Source organism: Hemitrygon akajei, chromosome 6, assembly GCF_048418815.1.
Source record: "Hemitrygon akajei chromosome 6, sHemAka1.3, whole genome shotgun sequence".
NCBI classification, from domain to species: domain Eukaryota; kingdom Metazoa; phylum Chordata; class Chondrichthyes; order Myliobatiformes; family Dasyatidae; genus Hemitrygon; species Hemitrygon akajei.
In genome coordinates this window covers 92,930,821-92,958,614 of record NC_133129.1, presented here as the reverse complement: position 1 = coordinate 92,958,614, position 27,794 = coordinate 92,930,821, and the positions used below count along the sequence as shown (strand labels likewise).

General features: G+C 46.2%; 1 protein-coding gene across 1 annotated transcript in view; it reads left to right on the top strand.

Moving 5' to 3' along the window:
- LOC140729281 (chloride channel protein ClC-Kb-like) overlaps window positions 1–27,794 on the top strand; it is a 118,203-nt gene that overhangs the window by 54,121 nt on the left and 36,288 nt on the right. The window contains exons 11-16 of the mRNA XM_073048883.1: window positions 6,581–6,760; window positions 9,480–9,549; window positions 14,011–14,121; window positions 16,607–16,820; window positions 19,075–19,208; window positions 24,886–25,022. Coding sequence (XP_072904984.1) covers window positions 6,581–6,760; window positions 9,480–9,549; window positions 14,011–14,121; window positions 16,607–16,820; window positions 19,075–19,208; window positions 24,886–25,022 — 846 coding nt within the window. The remainder of the gene's footprint in view (window positions 1–6,580; window positions 6,761–9,479; window positions 9,550–14,010; window positions 14,122–16,606; window positions 16,821–19,074; window positions 19,209–24,885; window positions 25,023–27,794) is intronic.

The window sequence follows — 27,794 nt, the reverse complement described above, 5'->3', positions numbered from 1 at the left end:
AAGCACCAGAGAGACATTCTGTAATGATCAGTAAACCAATTGTTTGGAATCAAATGACCTTGCCTGGTTCTCAGGGCTGGGTGTGTCTGCACCCATGCCACCCCCCACCCCCGGCACTCCTTCTCTACCATCTATCCAACCAGGCCTCCCACGGCGCTCCACTCTCACCATTCCTTTGCTCCTATGGTACACAATACGGTATGTAGGCCTCCGTTAGTCTCATGAGACCATGGATTTGCACCTTGGAAAGTTTCCAGGGCACAACCCTGGGCAGGGTTGTATGAAAGACTGGCAGCTGCCCATGCTACAAGTTTCCCCTCTCCACACCACCGATGTTGTCCAAGGGAAGGGAATTATGACCCATACAGCTTGGCACCAGTGTCGTCACAGAGCAATGTGTGGTTAAGTGCCTTGCTCAAGGACACACATACAGCCTCAGCCAAGGCTCGAACTAGCGACCTTCAGATCACTAGACGAATGCCTTAACCACTTGGCCACGTGCCGACTCATACAATACGGTATATGTCACCATCTACTGCCCTGAGATTCACTTTCTTGTGGGCATTCAGAGTAGAATGAAGAATACAATAGAATCAATGAAAAACTACACACAAAGACTGACAAGCCATTGAGCAGCATTGAGGTCCTCCAGCATTTTGTGCATGTCACTCTACATTCTCAGCATCTGCAGAATCTCTTGTGTCTGAGATCATTTCTTAGTCCACAGACTGGATCCGGGGATGGCAAGATGCTTTCTTAAGGGAACTTGGTACAACTTGGGACAGTTAGAGTTTAGAAGAATGAGAGGAGATCTCACTGAAGTTCTGACAGGGAAACATTTCCCCTGGCCGGAGTGGGTTGAGAACCAAGGATCACGGTCCTAAGGATTTGAAGTATCTCCATCAGTCACTGTTGAACTTGTACCAACTCCATATTACCAATGGACACAGAAGTTTACGAAGGAGCTGGATAGATTACGAGACAAGCAAGCCTCAAGAGGCAAGCAGAGAGACAGGCACAAGCTCCTGGGATAGAGGATCAATCTTCAATGTTCAATGTTTAAAGTAAAATTTATTATCAGAGTACATTTATTTCACCAGACACAACACTAGATTCTTTTTCTGCAGGCATACTTAGCAAATCTATAGAACGGGAACTGTAGACAGGATCTGTAAACATCAGGAACTATAAACAAACTGTGGAAATGCAGATAATAAATAAATAGCAATAAATAATGATAATAATAGTAAGATAACAGAATCCTTAAATGAGTGTAGTTATCCCCTTTTGTTCAAGAGCCTGATGGTCGAGGGGTAGTAACTGCTCTTGAACCTGGTGGGGCAAATCCTGTACTTCCCACCTGATGGCAGGAGCAAGGAAAGAGCATGGCCTGGGTGGTGAGGATATTTGATGATGGATACTGCTTTTCCATAGCAATGTTTCAATAGATAAGTTCAGTGGTTGGGAGGATTTACCCGTGACGTACTAGGCTGAATACACTACATTTGTAGGAGTTTCTGCTCAGAGGCATTGGTGTTCCCATACCATGCAGCCAGTCAGTACACTCTCCACCACCGAGTTAAGATGGCGTCTGCGTATAACACTCCTTCAGTCGACGTCTTCTGGATAGATCATGAAACCACATATGTCGCTTCTTTAATGTCTTTTACAATTGATTTTCACCTTGAACGTGATTCTGGGACTGTTGGAGCCTGTGATTCTCAGTGCGGAGATCGTTTGGGTGTTTCAGCGCACCGCAGTCTCCAGGGGAATTCCGGGAGGCAGAGGCAGCATTCGGGAACCTCGTGGCAAGAAGGCTGCAAGCCGATGTTCAACTCCATTTTGACGATTAAAGTTTCCATTGTTTGCCATTAGGCTTTTTTCCCCAGGGCTGAAGTGGCTAAAATGAGGGGGGGCATAGTTTTAAGGTGCTTGGAAGTAAGCACAGAGGGGATGTCGGAGGTAAATTTTTCACACTGAGAGTGGAGGGTGAGTGGAATGCACTGAGGTGGATACAATAGGGTCTTTTAAAGGTCTCTTAGGTAGGTGCATGGAGCTTCGAAAAGTAGAGGGCTATGTGGTAGGGAAATTCTAGGCAGTTTCTAGAGTAGGTTGCATGATCGGCTCAACATTGTGGGCTGAAAGGCCTGTAATGTGCTGTAGATTTCTATGTTCGCCAATTAAAGTGGCGAAGGAGATTGAAACACCGGCTGCCTGCCTTTTTATCATTGGGGATCACTGCGCGCAGAGAGGAGAGATTGTATTTTTATTTCTGGTGAGATCGCTCTGCAATGGAGAGGGAAATGTCGCCCAGGTTTTCTGTGTTTTGCAGGTGGATTTGGACTGTGGACATTTTTTTCAGTCTTATGGTTTTTTTATATTCTGTGTTTTTCCCTCCAAACTTTCTCATTTTTTTGTGTGCAGGGGAGGAGGATTTGGGGGGGGGGGGTCAATGTCCCTGTTCCATTTTTGTTTGTTTTTTTGTGCAGGGAGCAGGGATTTGGGGGTTTATGTTTCTGCTGCCATTCTTTTCTTTCTTGGTTTCTGGCCTATCTGGAGAAGAATAATTTCAGAGTTGTATACGTCAATAATAAATGAACCTTTGAACCTTCAGACTTCTGTAGAAGTTTGCTAAGGTTTTTGCTGACATGCCAAATCTCCGCAGACTCCTGAGGAAGTAAAGGCACTGCTGTGCTTTCTTCGCAATTATATTTATATAATGGGTCCAGGACAGGTCCTCTGAGATAGTGACACCCAGGAATTTAAATTTACTCACCCTCTCCACCTCTGATCCTTTGATGATTACTGGCTCCTGGAGCTCTTTTTCCCTCTCCTGAAGTCTACTATCAGTTCCTTGGTCTTATTAACATTGAGTGAGAGGTTGTTGTTATTACAACACTCAGTAAAGTTCTCAACCTCCCTCCTGCATGCTGATTCATCACCACCTTTGATACGGCCCACAACAGTGGTGTCATCAGCAAACTTGTATTTGGTGTTGGAGCTGTATTTAGCCGCACAATCATAGGTGTAAAACAAGTAGAGCAGGGGGCCAAGCACACAGCCCTGTGGTGCAACTGCACTGATGGAGATTGTGGAGGAGATGTTTTTGCCAATCTGACTGACTGGGGTCTGCAAGTGAGGAAATCCAGGATCCAATTACACAAGGGGGTATTGAGGCCCACGTCTTGGAGTTTACTGATTAGTTCTGAATAGCAGAGTGAACTCAAAGAGCTGAACGATTGGTACATTGCATTTGCAGTTGGCTTGTTGAGAAGGAACTCCTCCTTTCCACCCAGAGTAACTGAAGGCAACCAAGTCCAGTTCTTAACCTAATCGCCCATTTACTTCATAGAACATAGGACATACAACAGTCCTTCAGTCCATAATGTGGTGAAAATCTTTTAACCTACTCCAAGGTCAATCTGACCCCTCCTCCCACAAAGCTGTCCACTTTTCCATCATCCGTGTGCCTATCTAAGAGTTTCTTAAATATCCCTAATGTATCTGCCTCTACCACCACCCTTCAGGCTGTTCCACATACCCACCACTCCCTGTATAAAGAAGTTATCCCTGACATCCCTTCTATACTTTCCCCCAATTATCTTAAAAGTATTACCCATTTCCATCCTGGGAAAAAGTCTCTGGCTGTCCACTCGATCTATGCCTCGTATCATCCTGTACACCTCTATCAAGTCACCTCTCATCCTCTTTCACTCCAAAACGTAAAGCTCCAGCTCCCTCAACCTTCCCTCATAACTCGTGCTCTCTAATCCAGACAGCAACCTGGTAAATCTCCTCAGCACCAGCTCTAAAGCTTCCACATCCTTCCTGTAATGAGGCGAGCAGAACGCAACACAATATTCCAGTTGTGGTCTAACTCGTTTTTTTAATAGAGCTGCAATATTACTTTGCATTTCCAGAACTCAGCCCTGTGACTAATGACCAATATACCACGTGCCTTCTTAACAGCATTGAATTCAGTCATTTCACAGGGTAGACCATCACTTAGTGATGTCACTGGATACTGACACGTAGGCATGCAGCATACTACAACCCCACTTTATGGACATTTCTTTGATATAGGACGACAACCAATTAAAAGTAGGGACTGTTTCAATAAATGGGTGATGCTGGAAGCTTGCTCATTTTGTGCGGTTCTTTCTTCATACCCACCATGACCACAATGTTGCCCTCTCGAGCATCACTGGGGTCACAGTGGGTATGGAGAAATACTATTTCATAATAGTAAGTGTTCCTGTCTCTAGTCTGAGACAGACTTGAATCTATAGGTATCTTTATCAAGCTAGATACAGGAATACCCTTTGGAAAAAGTTCCTGAGACCATAACTTACTTCCTCGCAATGGCAAAGGAGGCCATTTGGCCCTTGAAGTCTATGCCAGCCATCAGAAGATCTTATACCCTTCATCTCCCCCCCAACCCCATTTGTTTCCCTGGAAGCCATTGTATCTCATTTGCCTGTCAATTCTCCTGTTGACCCCCTCCTCATACGCAAGGTAATTTACAACAGCCAATTAACCTACCAACTAGCTGACTAGGACCTGGACCCACTGCAATTTGCCTATTGCCACAATAGGTCTACAGTATGTGCAATCTCAATGGCTCCCCACACAGGCTTGGATCACCTGGGCAATACAAATACCAATGTCAAGAAGCTGTTCATTGACTATAGCTCATCGCTTAACATCCTACAGTCCTGATCGATAAGCTACAGAACCTAGGTCTCTGTACCTCCCTCTGCAAATGGATCCTCGCCATCCTAATCAGAAGACCACAATCTGTGTAGATTGGTGGTAATATCTCCTCTTCGCTGACAATCAATACTAGCACACCTCAGGGATGTGTGCTTAGCCGACTGCTCTACTCTCTGCATGCACATGACTGTGTGGCTCGGCATAGCTCAGATACCATCTATAAATTTGCTGATGATACAACAATTGTTGGCAGAATCGCAGATGGAGACAAGAGGGCATACAGGAGTGAGATATACCAGCTAGTTGAGTGGTGTCACAGCAACAACCTTGCACTCAATGTCAATAAGACATTGTGGACTTCAGAAAGGGTAAGATGAGGGAACACAAACCAATCCTCATAGAAGGATGCAAAGTGGAGAGAGTAAACAGTTTCAAGTTCCTGGTGTCAATATCTCTGAGGATCTAACCTGGTTCCAACATATCGATGTAGTTATAAAGAAGGCATGGCAGAAGTTATATTTCATTAGGAGTTTGAAGAGATTTGGTTTGTTACCTAAAGCACTTGAAAACTTCTATAGATGTATCACAGAGAGCATTCTAACTGGCTGCCTCGCCATCATGTATTGGGGGTGGGGGAAATACTGCGCAGGATGGAAATAAGCTGCAGAGAGTGGTAAACTGAGTCAGCTCCATCATGGGTACTAGCCTCCGTAATATCCAAGGAATCTTCAAGGAGCGGTGCTCGGAAAGGCAGCGCCCATCATTAGGGACCCCTATCACCCAGGTCATGCCCTCTTCTCATTGTTACCATCAGGAAGAAGGTACAGAAGCCTGAAGGCACACACTCGACGATTCAGGAACAGCTTCTTCCCCTCTTCCATCCTGTTTCTGAGTGGACATTGAACCGATGAACACTACCTCGTGACTTTTTTAATTTCTGTTTTTGCACTACTTATTTAGCTCGATGATATATTTATATACTGTTGATATTAAACCTGTTTCTGATTCTGATTCTTTGAGATGCGGGAGGAAGTCAGAGCTCACGAGGGAAACCCAAGCGGTCACAGAGAGAATATGCAAACCGCGCGCACACACACCACCGGAGGTTGGGATTGAACTGGCTTTGACAGAGCTGTGAGGTACCAGCAACTACTTGCAGCCCATGATATATCATACAGTATATACACAAATATAGAGCTAGGGTGCCCAAGAATTTTGTCAATGTGAAGTGGAGAGCCAGTTTGAAAATCGGCAGGAACAAAGGATGTTGGGAATGGTGAGGGTGCAGTGCTCCCTCAGGGAGGAGCGTGGGACAGGTGGTAGAGAGGGTGTGCCAAGGGTGGGGAGGGGGTTGGTTGGTGTGGGTGCAGACACACCCAGTCCTGAAACACAAAGGAAGGTCATTTGATTCCAATTTGTTTATTGATCATTACAGAATGTCTCTCTGATGCTTCCTGCTCCCTCCCCTCTCCCTTCCCCTTTTCCCAATCATGAATCCCCTCTCCCTGCCCCCTTCCCCAACCATGATTCCCCTCTCCCTGCCCCCTTCCCCAACCATGATTCCCCTCTCCCTGCCCCTTTCCCCAACCATGATTCCCCTCTCCCTGCCCTCTTCCCCCTCTTAGTCCACAATAGAGACCCAGATCAGAATCAGATTTATCATCATTCATATATGTCATGAAATTTGTATTTTTTGTGGCAGCAGTACAGTGCAATACATAAAATTACTACAGTACTGTGCAAAAGTCTTAGGCACCCGAGCAATATGTATGTGCCTGAGACTTTTGCACAGTACTGTAGGTACAAGCAGATTCGTGCCCAGCTGTGGTAATATGTCAATTTTAAGCCCAAGTGCTTTTGGCTTCAGCTGTCCATGAAGGAACACCTGGAAACATTCTTCGACAACCGAACGTGGGGCTCCGATGAGCAGAGGTTACTGAACGGCAGCAGGCAGCCTCCTTTCCCCACCTACAACGCTAAGTGGCTTCAATGGACCCACCCCAGGCTGTCCTCGCTGGAAATGTTGACCTTCTTCATAATACTCAAGGTAATCCCCTACACTTCTATTAACATCATGGTATGCAACATCAAGTACACGTTAAACAAATACATGCACAGGCATCTTCGCTCTGTGGAGATGGAACGAAGACCATCATCCTGGGGATCACAGAGATCCACAGCATGGCAGGTGCTAACTGGCCCCTTGTAGAACATAGAACAATGAAACACCAGAACTGGCCCCTCGGCCCACAATGTCTGTGCTGAACACAAAGCTAAATTAAACCAAATCCCTTCTGCCTTCACTCAACTTCACTCAACCCTTCATTGACGTGTTTCCAGTACCTATGGACTCACTTTCTCAATATTCATTGCTTATTTATATATTATTATTTCTTGTTGTCTTTGCACAGTTTGCTCTCTTTTCTGGCTGAACATCCAAGTTGGTGTGGTCTTCCATTGATTCTGTCATGGTTATTATTCTGTGGAATTATTGAGTACAAGAAAATGAACCTCAGGGTTGTAACGGTGACAAATATGTACTTTTATAATAAATTTACTTTGACCTTTGAATTTTGAACTTTGAACCTGGCCCTTCTCCCACCATCTCTGCATGTTCATGTGTCTAACAGCCTCTCAAATGCCTCTATTGTATCTGCCTCCACCACCTTCCTTGGCAATCCAATTCAGGCACCCATGACTCACTGTAAAAAATCTTGGCCTACACGTCTCCCTTCAGGCTCTTCTGCTCCGGAGCAAACAGTCCATGTTTGTCCAGACTCTCCTTATAACACATGCTCTCTAATCCAGGCAACATCCTGGTGAACCTCTTCAACACGCTCTCCAAAGCCTCCTTGCTCTCTGTTGATTGGGGTTGACCATGGATATTACATCGTAGCTATCTATGTAACACGCAAGCCAGGGCAGTACGATATGGAGAGCAAGCTGTTGCCCATGTAGCAAACTCCCCCTCTCCACCCAGCTGATGAAACCAAACGAACGGCAGAGACCGATACAGCTTGGCACCAGCAGCATCGCAGGAGTTGCCAGTCAGTGTTGAACTCAATAGAGGATTTTTCCTCAGGGTTTGGTCCCAAAGCCTCCCCCGTGAGTGGGTACAGCTGCAAAACAGAGCTAGTTTGAGATCAGAGCTTTCCTTCTCCCACATGAGCTGCCAATCATGGCTGACGGGCTCCATCTGCTCGAAGTGACTGCTTTTAAAGCACCAGTAACCTGCCTTTGGCCCTTCTCTTGTCAATAGAAACAGTTCCTCTGGGCTTAGTAGCTAAGCCAAACGTGAAAGTCAGGAGCTGTCTCCCTTTGCCCACACCTTGGTGAGTTCTGAGCCCCCTAAGACATCACCCACCCCTCCAATCACACTAGAGAGAGGGGGTATAAGTAGTTAGAAAGGCAGGGCTCAATCAAGGATAGTCAACATGGCTTTTTGCATAGTAAGTCATGTCTAACCAGTCTTATAGACTTTTTCAAGGAGATCACCAAGAAGATCGATGAAGGAAAGACAGTGGATATTGACTAGATGGACTTCAGCAAGGCTTTTGAATAAGTCCCGCAATGGAGGAAGTAGTAAATTGGATCCAATATTAGCTCAACGGAAGAATTCTCTGACTGGAGGCCTACGACTAGTGGTACACCGCAGGGATAGGTGTTAGGTCCTTTATTGTTTGTCATCTATATTACAGAATTAGATTGTAACATGGTAAACTGGATCAGCAAATTTGTGATGACACCAAGATTGGGAGCGTAGTGGACAGTGGGAAGGACTAACAAAGCTTGCAGCAGGATCTGGACCAGCTGGGAAGATGGGCTGAAACATAGCAGGTGGAATTTAATGGAGACAAGTGTGAGATGTTACACGTTGGGAGGACAAACCGAGGAAGGATTTATATGGTCGGAGGCAGAGCACTGAGGAGTGAAGTAGAACAGAGGGATCTGTGAATACAGATCCACAATTCCTTAAAAGTGGTATCACAGATAGATAGGGTTGTAAAGAGAGCTTTCATAAAGCCTTCATAAAGCAGTACAGGAGTACAGGAGATGGGGTGTTATGTTGACATTGGTGAGGGTAGATTTAGTGTATTTTATGTGCAGCATTTCTGGTCATCTACTTACAGGAAAGATAGCAATAAATTTGAGAGAGTGCAGAGAAAATTTACAAGGATATAGCCTGGAATTTAGGACCTGAGTTAAAAGGAAAGGTGGAACGGGTTATGATTTTATTCCCAGGATTGCAGGGGAATGAGGGGAGGACTCATAGAGGTATACGAAGTTATGAGGGGTACAGAAAGGGTGAAAATGCATGCAAGTTTTTTCCCCTCCGGTTGGTGAGACTAAAAGTAGGGGTCATAGATTTAGGGTGAAAGGTGAAATATTGAAGGGAAACCTGAGGCTCAAAGAGTGGTAGGAGAGTGGAATGAGCTTCAAGCTGCAAGCAGAAGTGGTAGAGAAGTGTTCAATTGTGACAATCAAGAGAACTTTGGAGGAGAGGAGTTTGGATGGATATGATCTGGAGGCAGGTAGAAGCAACTAGGCAGATCATGTCTGCATGGACTAGATGGGCCAAAGAGCCTGTTTCTGTGTGACATGATTCTATGACTGCTTAGCTGTGCTGCTGGAACTTGAACTTGTGTCTCCCACTCAGAACCTCCAGTCCAATATCATGGCATCTTCCCTAACATCTCACAACAGAACCACAGCAGTCTGGGAATCAGATACAAGCTGCCCTTGACCTCTCTCTTTTCTCATCCTAGTTCTTCATGCTGTTGCTGGCCACGACAATGGTGCTTCCCGCTGGTTATTTCCTGCCTGTGTTTGTTTACGGTGAGTTCTGCAGAGGCACTGGCCAGACCCAACTCCCAGCACCAAGGGTAAATATTTGATGTCATTCAAACCCAGCAGTTAACACAGATCTGAAACTTCAGGCAGTCGGGAATGGCCAATTAACAACAGACCTCTTTTGGAAAGTGTGTTCAGATGCTATTATCAAATTCATAGTATTGAGCTCTGTAGCAAACTACATTCTGTTTGCTCTTATTGGACAGTGTAAAGGGACCTTTACTTTATGGGAGTATGTGATGGGACAGTATAGAGAGAGCTTCACTCTGTGTCTGACCCTGGGAATGCGTGAAGGGACAGTGTAGGGGAAGCTTCACTCTGTGTCTGACCCTGGGAGTGTGCGATGGGACAGTGTAGAGAGAGCTTCACTCTGTGTCTGACCCTGGGAGTGTGTGATGGGATGGTGTAGAGGGAACTTCACTCTGTGACTAACCCTGGAAGTGTGTGATGGGACAGTGTAGAGAGAGCTTCACTCTGTGTCTGACCCTGGGAGTGTGTGATGGGACAGTGTAGAGGGAGCTTCACTCAGTATCTGACCCTGGGAGTGTGTGATGGGACAGTGTAGAGGGAGCTTCACTCTGTGTCTGATCCTGGGAGTGTGAGATGGGACGGTGAAGAGGGAGCTTCACTCTGTGTCTGACCCTGGGAGTGTGTGATGGGACAGTGCAGAGGGAGCTTCACTCTGTGTCTGACCCTGGGAGTGTGTGATGGGACGGTGTAGAGGGAGCTTCACTCTGTGTCTGACCCCGGGAGTGTGTGATGGGACAGTGTAGAGGGAGCTTCACTCTGTGTCTGACCCCGGGAGTGTGTGATGGGACAGTGTAGAGGGAGCTTCACTCTGTGTCTGACCCCGGGAGTGTGTGATGGGACAGTATAGAGGGAGCTTCACTCTGTGTCTGACCCCGGGAGTGTGTGATGGGACAGTGTAGAGGGAGCTTCACTCTGTGTCTGACCCTGGGAGTGTGTGATGGGACAGTGTAGAGGGAGCTTCACTCTGTGTCTGATCCTGGGAGTGTGAGATGGGACGGTGAAGAGGGAGCTTCACTCTGTGTCTGACCCTGGGAGTGTGTGATGGGACAGTGTAGAGAGAGCTTCACTCTGTGTCTGACCCCGGGAGTGTGTGATGGGACGGTGTAGAGGGAGCTTCACTCTGTGTCTGATCCTGGGAGTGTGAGATGGGACAGTGCAGAGGGAGCTTCACTCTGTGTCTGACCCCGGGAGTGTGTGATGGGACAGTGTAGAGGGAGCTTCACTCTGTGTCTGACCCCGGGAGTGTGTGATGGGACAGTGTAGAGGGAGCTTCACTCTGTGTCTGACCCTGGGAGTGTGTGATGGGACAGTGTAGAGGGAGCTTCACTCTGTGTCTGACCCTGGGAGTGTGTGATGGGACAGTGTAGAGGGAGCTTCACTCTGTGTCTGACCCTGGGAGTGTGTGATGGGACAGTGTAGAGGAAATTCACTCTGTGTGGGTTAACACTTTACTCTCTTTATTTTTATTCAGTATTGACACTACTCTTAAAACTTTTATGACAGGTCATTTTGTGTGTTTTTGTTTTTTTCTATAATTCCCCCACCCCCACCCTAACGAGTTCTTCTTCTCTGTGCAGGGCACTGGAGAGCATTGAGTTCTGAGGGTATTAGAGCACCTGAAATGGTTAATTGTTGTTTAATGAGAGTTATTAATTTTTTTTCTTGAGTGACTTGCTCTTTGTCAAGTAGTCTTCTGTTTAAACTTATTAACTTTATTTTGATTGGCTCTGGGATTCCATGGTACTCATATTATTTAAGTGGATGCCTGATTAGCTCTAGTCACGGGGTCCTAGTTTTGAGAATTTTACATCTCACGATGTCACTCTGCGGACGTTCTCTGGAATTATTGTGAATAAGCTCTCGCTGCCATCTCTACATTGGAGTTTGATCTTCCTCCACATCTGGGTTCCGGTATTGTCTGTGCACATCATGACACCGAATGCCCAAATGTCAGGGAGCAGGGCTGAAATGATGATCCATCCCTTCAGACCCTCAGGTTGATTCTGGAGATGAGGGGTTTAGCCTATAAAAAGAGAGTGAGTCATCTGGGACTGTACTGACTGGAATTCAGAAGAATGAGAGGAGATCTGAGAGGAACGTATAAAATTATGAGAGATAAATAAGATAGAGACTAATAGGATAGAGAGGAAAGTTGTTTTCACTGGTAGGTGAGCCTAAAACTAGGGGAGTTGGCCTAATGTTTCAGGGGAGTAGAATTCGGATGGAGTTGAGGAGAAACTGCTTTTCCCAGAGAGTAGTGAACCTGTAGAATTCTCTGCCCAAGACTTCTCATTAAATATATTTAAGATGTAGTTAGATAGAGTTTTGTTTAGTAGGGAAACTTCAGTTCAAGATGGTGCTGATGAATCTCAGAGACCTGGCTGGAGACCAATGAAATAGGAAAACATCTGAAAACCTTGTTAATCACTCTTTTTCTGGCAAACTGTCCTCATAAGCAATAGTCTTTAACTTCCCTTTGGACATGAAGGCAATTCCATGTGACAGAACCAAAGCAGGGTGAGGCAGTGGGCCCACAGCTGACAGCAAGGAAGTTCAGAGGTTCAATCGATTTAAGCACCGGGCTGAATCGAGGTGGTGGGGATCCAGGCCCCAGAGCGCATCAAAGCGACTGAACCCGATGTTTCGATGACAATTTAAGCACCGGGTCACATTGAAAAGGTCAAGGTTTTGGGCCCAAGGTGAGGGATGGGCCAGTTCAGCACACTGCTCTGTGACGTTTACTCGGCTCTGTGCCGAACTATGGGTCTCGGACTCTCTTTGTGGACTTCAGCTCAGAACGCTATTTACTTACGGTTATTGTTTGCATGATTTGATTTTTTTTGCTGCAATTTGTGATGTTTGATGGTATTTTTTAAATGGGTTCTTTTGGTTTTTCTGTTTTGTGGCTGCCAGTTAGGAGACAAATCTCGAGTCTGTATCACGTATACATACTTTGATGATAAAGGCAGGTGGATGGAGCTGAGTCCATTGCCAGATTAGTTATAATCTTATTGAGTGACGGAGCAGGTTCAATGGGCCAGATGGCCTGCCCTTGCTCTTTTTCTTTTCTGTCCTGCGCCAACGGCTTTTGGGACCGCCTGGTAAAGGAAGCCATGGAAATAAAATTAGAGGAAATTCTAACAAAGAGGAAAATCTCGCTGTAAGTAAGAACTGGAGTTCGATTGTAAATGAGGTAGGACAGTGGAAACTGATTGGATGAAGACTAACCAATCGGAGGGCAGATGACAAGGGTATAAATACCACCTGACTAGACATGCCCAGGCATAATCCCTGATGAGGTTGGCAAAGTCTGTCATCGAAACGTCGATTAAAATTGATACCTGTACCTGGCTGGAATCCCGAGGAGAGTTTATTCATTGTACGGTATTGTTTACCTACACTGCATTTTTAGGGGTGGTATGGTAGCATAGATCCTCTATGGCTCTAAAATTGGAGAACAACAATGAAGACACTCCAAAACTGGTTGCCTTTCATCAATCAGTGCCTGTGAAGGGTCCTAAACATCAGATGGATGACGGAGTAACCAAACAGACACTGTGGGAAAACACCAACCAGGAATTCATAGAAATACAAATACGCAAACAGAAATGGAGGTGGATTGGCCACACCTCGAGGAAGCCAATCCTCCACAGCATCACCGGGCAGGCATTAAAATGCAATCCCCAAGGAAAGAAGAAAAAGGGACGCCTGAAGAACACATGGAGGAGAGATGTTAAGGCCGAAATGGGGATACTCCTGGTCTACTCTCGGGAAACTCGCTTAGAACTGAGGACGATGGAGATGGGAGGTCACTAATGGTCTAAGCTCCAGTGGAAGCTAAGGGCCAAGAAGGACCAACATCCAATGCACAGAGAACGAGAAAACAACACACAAACCATGCAAACAGTAAAAGCAAGCAACAACATTCCAAACCAAGTTGAGTCCACAGCGGCTGGAATTGGCCCATAACCTCAGCCTCAGTTCATCACTTAGTGGGGCAAATCACCTCAAAGCTCAATTTCACTCTATGTTTCAATGTTTTGATGCAGAATAGACAAATAAAGCCAATCTTTACTTTCTTGTATCCGTTATTCTGCAATGGCTCCCTAATACGATAAATCGGTCTCTTGAGCTCACAATCTGCCTCATTGTGATCTTGCACCTTCTTGTCTACCTGCACTGCACCTTCTCTGCAACTGCCACACATTATTCTGCATTGTGATAGCTTTACCTTGTTCTACCTCAATGCACTGTGTAATGATTTGATCTGTATGAACAGTCTGCAAGACAAGCTTTTCATTGTATCTCAGTATACGTGACAATAACAAAGCAAGACCAATTCCCTGTCCCGGGGCTGGAGACTGGTTGTAATCACATTAAGTCACCAAATCTCACGAACGCTCTCCCTTTTCACAGGTGCGGGACTTGGGCGGCTGTACGGGGAAATAATGGCAAAGATCTTTCCGGAAGGAATCATATCAGAAGGAATTCAGATCAAAATCACTCCTTCGGGATATGCACTGGCGGGTGAGCAGCCCTCTTTGTGTCACAGTTGGCTTCCTTCTAGGAGGAGAATCAGGTTTATTATCACTGGCATATGGTGAAACTTGTTGTTTTGCGGCAGCAGTACGATGCAATACATAAACACAGGAGATTCAGCAGACGCTGGAAATCCAGAGCAACACGCACAAAGTGCTGGAGGAACTCAGCAAGCCAGGCAGCATCTATGGAAAGGAAAAAAAGAGTTGATATTTCAGGCTAAGATCCCTTCATCAGGACTAGAAAAGAAGGGAGAAATAGCCAGAATAAAAAGATGGGCAGGAGAAGGAGGGTAAACTAAGTGAGACAAGGTGAGGGGGGAAGTAGGTGGATGGGGGGAGGGCAAATGAAGTGAGAATCTGGGAGGTGATTGGTGGAAAAGGTAAAGGGCTGAAGAAGAAGGAATTTGATAGGAGAGGAGAGTGTACCGTGGAGGAAAGGGAAGGAGGAAGGGATCCAGATGGAGGAAGGGATTCAATCGTTAGGTATTAATATTGAAGTAGTAAAATGAATTCAACAGTGGCTGGATGGGAGATGCCAGAGAGTAGAGGTGGATAACTGTTTGTCAGGTTGAAGGCCGGTGACTAGTGGTGTGCCTCAGGGATCTGTACTGGGTCCAGTGTTGTTTGTCATATACATTAATGATCTGGATGATGGAGTGGTAAATTGGATTTGTAAGTATGCAGATGATACTAAGGTAGGTGGCGTCGTGGATAATGAAGTAGGTTTTCAAAGTTTGCAGAGAGATTTAGACCAGTTAGAAGAGTGGGCTGAATGATGGCAGATGGAGTTTAATGCTGATAAGTGTGAGGTGCTACATTTTGGTAGGAATAATCCAAATAGGACATACATGGTAAATGGTAGGGCATTGAAGAATGCAGTAGAACAGAGTGATCTAGGAATAATGGTGCATAGTTCCCTGAAGCTGGAATCTCATGTGGATAGGGTGGTGAAGAAAGCTTTTGGTATGCTGGCCTTTATAAATCAGAGCATTGAGTATAGGAGTTGGGATATAATGTTAAAATTGTACAAGGCATTGGTAAGGCCGAATTTGGAGTATTGTGTACAGTTCTGGTCACCAAATTATAGGAAGGATATAAACAAACTAGAGAGAGTACAGAGAAGATTTACTAGAATGTTACCTGGGTTTGAGCACCTAAGTTACAGAGAAAGGTTGAACAAGTTAGGTCTTTATTCTTTGGAGCGTAGAAGGTTGAGGGGGGAACTTGATAGAGGTATTTAAAATAATGAGGGGGATAGATCGAGTTGATGTGGATAGGCTTTTTCCATTGAGAGTAGGGGAGATTCAAACAAGAGGACATGAGTTGAGAGTTAGGGGGCAGAAGTTTAGGGGTAACACGAGGGGGAATTTCTTTACTCAGAGAGTGGTAGCTGTGTGGAACGAGCTTCCAGTAGAAGTGGTAGAGGCAGGTTCAGTATTGTCATTTAAAGTAAAATTGGATAGGTATATGGACAGGAAAGGAATGGAGGGTTATGGGCTGAGTGTGGGCCAGTGGGACTAGGTGAGAGTAAGCGTTCGGCACGGACTAGAATGGCCGAAATGGCCTGTTTCCGTGCTGTAATTGTTATATGGTTATATGTAGGCATTAGGCAGGTGAGGAGAAGAGAAGAGGTGAGAGGGGAGCCAGAATGAGGAAAGGAAAAAACAGAGGGGAAGAGGATAGAGATTACCGGGAATTGATGGTGATTCCCGTTTTATATTGGTTTTGGCTTCTCTTGTCAGGCACGGTTGCATCATCCTGCCTTTAGAATACTTGCTTCTTTGGGATGTGTCTATTCAGCCCCTTCTGAATTGCTCCCAGAAACTCCAGCCATTGCGGCTCTGCCGTCATCCCTGCCAGTGTCCCCTTCCAGTCCATTTTGGACAGCTGCTCTCTCATGCCTCTGTAGTTCCATTTACTCCACTGTTAGACTGAGACACCTGGCTTTAGCTTTTGCATCTCAAATGCCAATTGCATCATTCTCAAATTAAATATTGGGTGTATTTAAGGCAGAGGTTGCCATTCTTGATTTGTCAGGGCATTTGGGATACAGAGAGAAGGCGGGAGATTGAGGCTGAGAGGGAAATGGATCAGCCATGATGATATGCTGAAGCAGACTCGATGGGCCAAATGGCCTAACTCTGCTCCTATATCTCATGGTCCCATTGTGTTATGCCTTCCAACCTGACAGTAGAGAAGGCCATAGACCAATATGTCAGAATGGAAACCATTTTAACTTGTCTAAATTCCAGTCTTTCTCACCCTCCTGCTCCCCTTTCTCCTCTTCCCCTCTGTCTCCTCATTACCTTACCTCCTCCTTTCACTCTTTCTTCCTCTCTCACTCACCATTCCTGCCACCACCCATTCCTGCAACCCTTCCTCTCGTACCCCACCTCTCCCCTGCTCCTTGTCCTTCCTCTCTCCCCCTCCCTCCCTTTCCACCGCCTTCTATCCCTCTCCCTCTTCTGCAGGGGCTGCTGCCTATTCCGGAGCTGTCACCCACACCATCTCGACCGCGGTGCTGGTCTTCGAGTTGACGGGCCAGATGTCCCACATCCTGCCAGTGCTCATCGCCGTCCTGGTGGCCAACGCCATCAGCCAGCGGTGCCAGCCTTCCTTCTTTGACGGGATTGTCATCGTGAAGAAGCTCCCTTACCTGCCCAAGCTGACCGTGGGCAAGAGTGGGTGAGGCATGGAGGGAGCGCATTCTGAGGGGAGGGGGTAGGGCTGGAAGTGTCAGATGCCCCAGCCCTCTCGTCTTTTGATTCTAAAGGTCGGGGTGGGGGGGGGGGGGGTGGCTGGGTTGGAGATATGAACTTCCACCTCTGGTCTAGAACTGCTGGGGCAGTACTGAGGGAGTGCTACCCTGCCAGACTGTATCCCCCCAGGTGAGATGTTACCCCTGTCACAACTCAGATCCAATCCACGCTATTTCACCGTGATCTCGGATAATATTTATCCTCCCCTCCCCAAGCCCCCAGTCAACACTGGTGATCATTGGGCAGTTCCTGTTTGTGGGATCGGGCTATGCACTCATTGCTTGTTGTTATAATACCGTCTGCTCTTCGTAGAGGTGGCTCTATCCTCGCGGAACTTCATCAGATAGCCGAGGTTGTGGAAGGCTGATGTCAATGGAAGTATTTCTGCTGACGTGTGGAACTCTCCACTCTGTGTGTGTGTAGTCAAGTGCCGGGTGTGATCCAGTTGTGTGTATGTGTGATCTTGTGTGTGTGTTCAAAGGTTCATTTTATTGTCAAAGTATGCGGGTACAATACAACCCTGGTATTCGGCTTCTCCAGACAGCCGTGAAATACCAGCCCCCCCCCCACAGGAAAGAAGAAAAAACAAAACTCATAAACCCCAAACCCCCCCCATCCCCCTCCCTCCCACAAAAACTAACAGATCACCCACATGAAAAACAACAACTAGAGCATCAAACCTTAAACCCCCAACCTCCTCCCTCAGACAAAAGCTAACAGATTGACCACCCCCACCCAGAAAACAGCAGCTAGAACATCAAACCCCCAACCAACCCCCTCCCTCACACGCGCACGTGAGTGTGTGTGTGTGTGTGTGTGAGAGAGAGAGAGAGATCTAATTTATATTTGTATGTGTGGTGGGAGATCTAGGCCTCATATGGAGCCAGTGATCATTAATGGAGAATGTGTGGAGCAGGTTAAGACCTACAAGTATCTGGGAGTACAGTTAGACGAGAAGCTAGACTGGACTGCCAACACAGATGCCTTGTGCAGGAAGGCACAGAGTCGACTGTACTTCCTTAGAAGGTTGGCGTCATTCAATGTCTGTAGTGAGATGCTGAAGATGTTCTATAGGTCAGTTGTGGAGAGCGCCCTCTTCTTTGTGGTGGTGTGTTGGGGGGGAAGCATTAAGAAGAGGGACGCCTCACGTCTTAATAAGCTGGTAAGGAAGGCGGGCTCTGTCGTGGGCAAAGTACTGGAGAGTTTAACATCGGTAGCTGAGCGAAGGGCGCTGAGTAGGCTACGGTCAATTATGGAAAACTCTGAACATCCTCTACATAGCACCATCCAGAGACAGAGAAGCAGTTTCAGCGACAGGTTACTATCGATGCAATGCTCCTCAGACAGGATGAAGAGGTCAATACTCCCCAATGCCATTAGGCTTTACAATTCAACCGCCAGGACTTAAGAACTTTTTAAAAGCTATTATTAATGCTTTTTGAGATAGTGATTTAGATGCATATCATATTTTTTACTGAGTTAAGTATTGTATGTAATTAGTTTTGATACAACAAGTGTATGGGACATTGGAAAAAAAAGTTGAATTTCCCCATGGGGATGAATAAAGTATCTATCTATCTATCTATCTATCTATTTGTAAATGTCTGTGTACCTGTACAAGTATGTGGTGTATGTGTGTGATTATACACAGTATATGATATAAATGTGTGCATGTCCTGTATGATGTGTGTGGTGTGTGTGTTCATTCATGTCCCTGTGATATTCTGCCTGTGTGGTTGTGTATTTGTCTTTAAATGTTCAATAAACATCAAACTGAGCTAAATTTGCCACCTCTTACAGTCAAGATGCCCAGTGACGCTGCTCTACTGGGACCTGGGGCCCCCTCCTGAGCACTGCCCAGTTATCGAAGAAGCAAAAGAATAGAACATTATGATTCTGCAAATCTGGAATAAAATCAGGAAGTGCTGGAAACGCCCAATAGGTCTGGTGGCATCTGTGGGGAAAGGGATAGTTAATGTTTCACCCCCGAACTATCAACTCAGCTTCTCCCTCCACCCGGCAGCCCGACGTCCTTGGCTCTCAGTGTGCCCCCCCCCACTGATCTGAGGTATCCCATGAATAACGCTGTCCTCAGCGAGGAGCAGAGGGAGCAGGGTGTCAGGTGACCCAGGGGAGCCGCCTGCCTTGAGCACTGATGCTGATGGTGTTTGTTAACACAGCGCCCACGACATCATCGCTGAGGACTTCATGGTGACGGAGCTAAAGTACGTGGCAAAGGACCACAAGTACAAGGACGTCCGATCCCTGCTGAAGAACAGCGAGCTGAAGCAGTTTCCCCTGGTCGACTCCACAGGTACATACAGCACAGTCAGTCAAAACTGGGTTTGTTATTATTGTTCTCTGGTGTGAAATTTGTTGTGTTTGCAAGCGCATAGAATCGCCAGAAATTTCAAAATAAGTACATGCTGCAAAAGAAGGGAACAGTGAGGTTGTTAGTGTTCATGAATCCATGGAGCAGGCAGGTCTGAGGGTGACTAGTTCTCTCCTTCCTGCCACTGGGGTGCTGCAGTCACAGCCTCATGTTAATCTGCTTCAGGCTGGGGTGTGTCCCGGTTTGTGGAGGGCAGGTCGGCGGATTGGTAAGCAGAGGCAGCTCTGGAGATGAACTAAGCTACTGCCTTTCAGAGACCCGACTCCGGAGCTGTGTGTGTGTGTGTGTGGAGTCTCCACATTCTCCATGTCACCCATCCTCTTTCCTCCAGTTCCCTCGCACATCCCAGCGACATACACAGGGTGGGTCAATTAACGTAAATATCCCCCCCTAGTTTGTGCGTTGAGGTATAGAATCTAAGGTGAGTTTGGTGGGCAATGGCGAATATATGGTGGTGTGCCAATCAAACATATAGTGCGTCCTCTATGAGTCAAGATTTCATACTTCTGAACGTGACTTCAAAGGAGGAATTAGAGTTCACCTAACTCAGTAAATCAGTAACAGTCCCTCCGAACTTCCTGTAGAGGGGCTCAGCCCAGTATGTGACCCCAGATACTCATCTGCCACCCAGTAAGGGTATCATAAGCCACTCATCTCAGGGGCATTCAGTGAGGGGGCAAGAGTTAGTTGGATTATCAATTATCCACCTCCCCATGAATCTCAGCAAAGTCCATGAATGTTTGGGACTTGATAAAGCGAGGAAGGGGGAGAAGACCGTCAAGACTGCTCCACACAAGAGACTCTGCGATACCGGAAACGCTGAATAATGCACAAAAGTGCTGGAGGAACTCAGCAGGTCAGGCAGTTTCTATGGAAAAGAGTAAACATCCAACATTTCAGGCCGAGGCCAGTCATCGGGACTGGAAAGGAAGGGGAGAAGCCTGAGTAAGGTGGGGGGAGGGGAGGGAGTACAAGGTGGTAGGTGAGAGGTGGAACTGAGTATTGGGGAGGGGGGTGGAGTAAAGAGCTGGGAAGTTGATTGGTGAGAGATAAAGGGCTGGAGAAGGGAGAGACTAATAGGAGAGGACAGAAAAACATGAAAGAAAGGGAAGGGGGAGGAGCACCAGAGGGAGATGATGGGCAGGTAAGGAGAGAAGGTGAGAGAGAAAGACAAGAGAGAGGAATGGTGAAGGAAAGGGGGGAGGCAATTACCAGAAGCTCGAGAAATCGATGTTCATACCATCAGGCTGGAGGCCACCCAGGTGCTGCCCCTCCAACCTGAGTGCGGCCACTTTGGTGCAGTAGAGGAGACCATGGACTGACATGTTGGAATGGGAAGCAGAATTGAAATGGGTGACCACCGGCAGATAATTTCAGGCTGAGATCCTTCATCAGGAGTGGAAAGGAAGGGGCAGAAGCCAGAATCAGAAGGTGTGGGGGAGGGAGAGAGGGTGGAGCACAAAATGACATGTGACCAGGTGAGCTGGTGGAAGAAGTAAAGGGCTGAAGACAGAATCTGATAGAATAGGACAGTAGACAATGGAATAAAGGGAAGGAGGTGGGGAGCCAGAGGGATATGATGGACACCAGCTAAAGAAATTCCTCTCATCTCTGTTCTAAACAGACGTCCTTCATTTCCGAGACTGAGCCCACTGGTTCTGGACTCTCCCACTATAGGAAGCGTCCTCTCCATGTCCACCCTATCTAGGCCTTTCAATATTCAGTAGGTTTCAATGAAATACACCCCCCCTCATTCTTCTAAACTCCAGTGAATACAGAGCCATTAAATACTCCTCCTACATGAACCCTTTCATTTCCAGGATTATTTTAATGAACCTCCTCTGGACCCTCTCCAACACCAGCATTTCCTTACTTAAATATGGGGCCCAGAGCCATCAAATGCTCCTCATATGATAAGCCTTCAATTCCTGGAATCATTTTCATGAACCTCCTTTGCACCTTCTCCTACGTCAGCACATTCTTTCTTAGATAAGGGGCCAAAAATTGCTCACAATACCCCAAGTGAGGCTTCACCAATGCCTACAAAGCCTCAGCATTACATCCCTGCTTTTATACTCCAGTCCTCTCGAAATGAAAGCTAACATCGCATTCGCCTTCCTCACCACCGACTCAACCTACAAATTAACCTTCAGGGAATCCTGCACGAGGACTCCCAAGTGGCTTTGCCACTCCGACTTCTGAATTTGCTTCCTGTTTAGAAATCGATGTTCTTGCTAATCAATCTTGTGTGCTCCTGATGCTGTTCTTTGCAGCCTCGTGGAGGTGTGGTTTTCTTATTGTCTGACCTCTGTATAAGTCTGACCTGTAAAAACAGGACGCATTTGGTATTCAGGGACAGACTGTGCTGGGTTTCACAGGAATGAAAGTGGGCAGAAAGGCCTCCTCCCTATAACCCCGATCTGCTGGTTGCTCAGATGGTATCGTGTGAGGTGGGCAAATAGCTGGAGGAGGGAGCACAGTACTGAGTGGTATCAGAATCCGGTTTATCGTCACTGACCTATGTCGTGCAATCTGTTGTTTTCAACCATAGACCATAAGACGCAGGAGCAGAATTAGGCCATTTGGTCCTTTGAGTCTGCTCCGCCATTAAATCTGCTTCTCCTTGGGAACAACGATACCCAGTGATTAGCATGATGCTATTGCAGCTCGAGGCACTGGAGTTCAGAGTTCAATCCCAGCCTCCTCCGTAAGGCATGTTTGTCCGTCCTCCCCGTGACTGCTTGGGTTTCCTCCTACAGTCCAAAGACGTACCGGGTAGGGTCATTGGTCATTGGCCCACGATTACACTGGGGTTAAATCCGAGTTGGCGGTGTTGCTGGCGCAAAGGGCTGGACGGATCTATTCCACATTGTATCACTAAACAAATAAATAACGGCTGATTTATTATCCCTCACAGACCCACTCCCTTGCTTTCTCCCCAACTAATCAAGAACCTATCAATCTCCGCTTTAAATATGCCAAACAACTTGGCTTCCACAGCCATCTGATCCATCACCGTCTGTCTAAAGAAATTCTTCCTCGTCTCTGCTCTAAATGGACAATCCTCTATTCTGAGGCTGTGCCTCTGGTCCTAGACTCCTCTACAATATTACACATTTTGTAGTAACAGTACAGTCAACAGCATAAAATAAACCACAATTATAACAAGAAGCATACTGGACAAATAAAAGATAGATAAGTAGTGCAAAAATATTGAGGTAGTGCTTATGGATTCCGTTCAGAAATCTGATGGCGGAGGGGAAACACTGAGTGTGGGTTTCCAGGCTCCTGGAACTCCGCCCCGATGGTAGTAATGAGAAGGGTGCATGTCCTGAGTGGTATGTTACTGAGCACTGAGGGAGGACAGACAGAGTTAGACCATAAGGCCATAAGATAAAGGAGCAGAAGTAGGCCATTCGGCCCATCAAGCCTGCTCTGCCATTCAATCATGGGCTGATCAAGTTCTTCCAGTCATCCCCACTCCCCTGCCTTCTCCCCATACTCTTTGATGCCCTGGCTAATCAAGAACCTATCTACCTCTGCCTTAAATGCACCCAATGACTTGGCCTCCACAGCCACTCGTGACAGCAAATTCCTCAGATTTACCACCCTCTGACTAAAGTAATTTCTCCGCATCTCTGTTCTAAATGGACATCCTTCAATCCTGAAGTCATGCCCTCTTATCCTAGACTCCCTTACCATGGGAAATATCTAATCTGTTCAGATCCTTTAACATTTGTAATGTTTCTGAGATCCCCCCTCATTCTCCTGAACTCCAGGGAATACAGCCCAAGAGCTGCCAGACATTCCTCATACAGTAACCCTTTGATTCCTGGAATCATTCTCGTGAATCTTCTCTGAACCCTCTCCAAAGTCAATATATCTTTTCTAAAATAAGGAGCTCAAAACTGCACACAATACTCCAAGTGTGGTCTCACAAGTGCCTTATACAGCCTCAACATCACATCCCTGCTCTTATATTCTGTACCTCTAGAAATGAATGCCAACATTGCATTCACCTTCTTCACCACCGACTCAACCTGTAGGTTAACCTTTAAGGTATCTTGCACAAGGACTCCCAAGTCTCTTTGCATCTCTGCATTTTGAATTCTCTCCCCATCTAAATAATAGTCTGCCTTTTTATTTCTTCCACCAAAGTGCATGACCATACACTTTCCAACATTGTATTTCATTTGCCACTTCTTTGCCCATCCCGCTAAACTATTACTACCCACTCCTCCACCTATCTTTGTATCATCAGCAAATTTAGCCACAAATCCATTAATATCATAGTCCAAGTAATTGACATACATTGTGAAGAGCAGCAGTCCCAACACCGACCCCTGTGGAACTCCACTGGCAACCGGCAAGATTGGGTGGCTTTTGAAAACTTGCAGAAGGAAACTAAGAAGGCCATTATCCCTTTATTCCCACTCTCTGTTTTCTGCCGACCAGCCAATGCTCCACCCATGCTAGTAACTTCCTTGTAATTCCTTGGGATCTTATCTTGCTAAGCAGTCTCATATGTGGCACCTTGTCAAAGGCCTTCTGAAAATCCAAGTACTGAAAAGATTGCAGTAGGTTAGTCAGGCAGGATTTTCCTTTCAGGAAACCATGCTGGCTTTGGCCTATCTTGTCATGTGCCTCCAGGTACTCTGTGATCTCACCCCTAACAATCAATTCCAACGACTTCCCAAGCACTGATGTCAGACTAACAGATCTATAGTTTCCTTCCTGCTGCCTCCCACTCTTCTTAAATAGCGGAGTAACATTTACAATTTTCCAGTCACCCGGTACAATGCCAGAATCTATTGATTCTTGAAGGATCATTGTTAATTCCTCCACAATCTCTCCAGCTACTTCCTTCAGAACCCGAGGGTGCATTCCATCAGGTCCGGGAGATTTATCCACCCTCAGATCATTAGCCTTCATGAGCACCTTCTCAGTTGTAATTTTCACTCCACGTCTTCACTTTCCTGACACTCTTGAATGTCCGGTATACTGCAGACATCTTCCACTGTGAAGACTGATGCAAAATACGCATTCAGTTCCTCTGCCGGCTCTGCGTCTCTCATTACAATATCTCCAGCGTCATTTTCTATTGGTCCTATCTCTACCCTCGACTCTCTTTTACCCTTTAGATACTTAAAAAAGCTTTCAGTATCTTCATTGATATTAGTCGCACTTCTTTTCATAATTTCACCTTCCTAATGACCTTCTTAGTTTCCTTCTGCAAGTTTTTAAAAGCCACCCAATCCTCTATCTTCCCAGTAGCTCTGGCTTCCTTGTATGCCCTCTCTTTTGCTTTTACTTTGGCTCTGACTTTACTTGTTAGCCACGGCAATTCGAAAGATTGGAGAACCCTTTCCCTTTGACAGAGATTGGAGGCCAAATTGAGGGAGGGGGAGAGGAGTTTAGTGGGAGTAAAGGGAAGTGGAGAGAGTGTAAGGAAGGAACAGGAGAGGAACGTCAGTAAGGTTGAGGGAGACTGAATGTGAGAAAGAATTTGTACCGTTAACAAATCTCTTTACATAACTCACTGGGAGGGTGATGAATTGGAATGCCTGTGGTAAAGAATCTGCTCTGTTTGCTTTCTCAGAATCCAAGGTTCTCCTGGGGTCCATTAAGCGTAAGAACCTGACCAAGCTCCTCACCATGCAACTAAGCCCAGAGAGAAGGCTGCGCTTCCACCTGCGACGAGGGCAGCAGCCCAGCGAGACACCTGTGGAGCATGAGGTGAGGCGAGTGGGGAAGGTGGCTGGGAGAGGGGGAGCTGTAGTGTAAGAACCCCGCCCAACACTGAATTCAGCAATGAACTTGCTCCTTGCCCCCTGAAAGTCTATCCAATCCACATGATGAGATTCTCCAGACTCTACAATACCAGTGCTCTTACACGCAATGTGTGCCTCGTTGCCTCTAAGCCTGAAGGTGGTGAGTTCAAGTCCCACTCTAGACACTCAAGCACAAGATCAAAGTTGGCACACCCTGTGAGGGCGGACATTAAGATTTTAGTCAGAGGAACAGGGAGAAAGTTGGGGATATTCAGTTTGTCATCAAACCCTCCAACAAACTATCCTGACTGGTTGACCATAAGACATAGGAGCAGAATTAGGCTATTTGGCCCATCGAGTCTGCTCCATCATTCAATCATGACTGACCTTTTTTCTTCTCCTCCTCAACCCCATTACCCAGCCTTCTCTCCATAATCTCTGATGCCATGTCCAATCAAGAAACTATCAATCTCTGTCTTAAATACACCCAACAACTTGACCTCCACAGCTGCTTGTGGCAACAAATTCCACAAATTCTCCGCCCTTTGGCTAAAGAAATTTCTCTGCATCTCTGTTTCGAATGGACGCCCCTCTATCCTGAAGCTGTGCCTCTTGTCCTGGACTCTCCCATCATGGGAAACATCCTTTCCACATCTACTCTTTCTAGGCCTTTCAATATTCCAAAGCTTTCAATGAGATCTAAATTCCAGCGAGTACAGACCCAGAGCCATTCCTCATATAATAACCCTTTCATTCCTGGAATCACCCTTGTGAACCTCCTCTGGACCCTCTCCAATGCCAGCACATCTCTTCTAAGATGAGGGGCCCAAAACTGTTCACAATACTCAAGGTGAGGCCTCACCAGTGCCTTATAAAGCCTCAGAATCATGATCTGGTATGACAATGCTGACCAAGTTTCCCTAGGCTATGACTACATAGCACCAGTGATCAGAAGTTCAGGGTTCAATTCTCACCAGCATCTGTAAGGAGTTTGTTACATTCCCCTCGTGACTGTATGGGTTTCCTCCGGTGCTCTGGTCTTGTCCCACCTTCCCAAGACGTACAGGTTAGGATTAGTGTGTGGGTATGCTACGTTGGCGCCAGAGGCATAGTAATACTTGCATGCTACCCCCAGCAAATCATCAGGTTGCATTGGTCATTGACGCATTTCTCTATACATTCTGATGTTTCGACTTACGTGTGACAAATAATGCTAATCTTTAGTCACAATTGCTGGCATTCTGCACAGATCCATCAACCCCTTTCCGCTCCTTGTATTTGGCCAAATACCTTTTGAATGTGGTTAATGTGCCTGCCTCAACCACTGTCTCTGCCAGCTCGCTCCATATACTGACCACACTCCGTAAACTCGAGAGACTGTTGAGATCAGCAGATACTCAAACCACCCCGTCTAGCACCAACAATCATTCCACTCTCAAATCACTTAGTTCACATTTATTCTCCATTCTGAAGAACAACTGAATCTCTTGACCATGTATACATCCTTTTACGTGTTGAGTTGCTGCCAAATCATTAGATATTTGCATGAACAAGGAGGTGTACCTAATAATATGGCCACTAAGCATATAATAAGCATTTGAAAGCACTCCACATGGCATCAGAACGAATCATTTCAATCTTTCAATGCCTTTGGATAACAAAATTTTAACAGCTTTTAACAGTTTTAAAATTGACAATTAACCTTGCATGGGATTCTGCGGCCTTCTCTATGTGTTAGTGATTCTGATCTTCATAAAATTATTATAAATATATTCAGTGTCTCTACTTTCTCAAAAGATTAATGAAGGTTTCAGAGTCGCCAAACACTCTAACAAATTCTTACTCAAGTACACACACCACTGCAGATTCCTAATGCATGTAAATGTATATGGAGAATAAAGTTAATCCTTGATCCTCGATCCTTGAAGTTGTACAGACGTGCTGTTGAAACTATCCTGACTGGTTGTATCGTGGTCTGGATTTTGCTTGGATCTCCGTTGGTCAGGGTGAACTATAGATGTTGTACCCTAGCTACCTCGTGAAACCCCCTTTCTTCCTGGGCATCTCAGCTAGTTAGCCCTGGCTGGCAGTCTCCCAGCTCAGCGACAGAAACCCACTTCTCTCCAGCCTCGCTCTTCTAGCGTATACACACTCTGGTCCCACCAAATCCGTGAGAAATGTCTAATACCAGGGGGGCATGCATTGAAGGTGAGTGGGGGGGGGGGGGGGGTAGCCCCGGTTTGTGTGAATGCTGCCCTGTTACAGCTCATTGCAAGCAATAACAGACCGCACACGGTATACAATTAAAAGAAGTGTATTTATGAATATTAACTTAACTAAAGGGTTAGTAGAGAGAAAAAACACACAGAAAGGACCCATTATAATTGAACAGTAAAATGTGCATAGGTTGGAGATCAAATCTTCCAAGAGTCATATTCACCACTCCCCAGCAGGCTCCCACACCTTGGCTCCATCAAATCATGGTCCCCTCGGGATCGAAGCCTATGACCGGTTCTCTCCAGTGTGTTCTCTCTTCATCTTCCACCAAACAAAAACCAAAACTCCCACCAGTCTAGGGCACAAGAAAAATGCACAATCCCCAGCCCTCCCTCCTAATTGGATGGCCCACATTCCTAAGCACCCCTTATCTCCAACAATAACCAAACACTGTTAGCAGTGAAACCTTTAGCAGACCGTTAGACTAGTTATATGAGCCAGGGCACTATAATATGGAGAG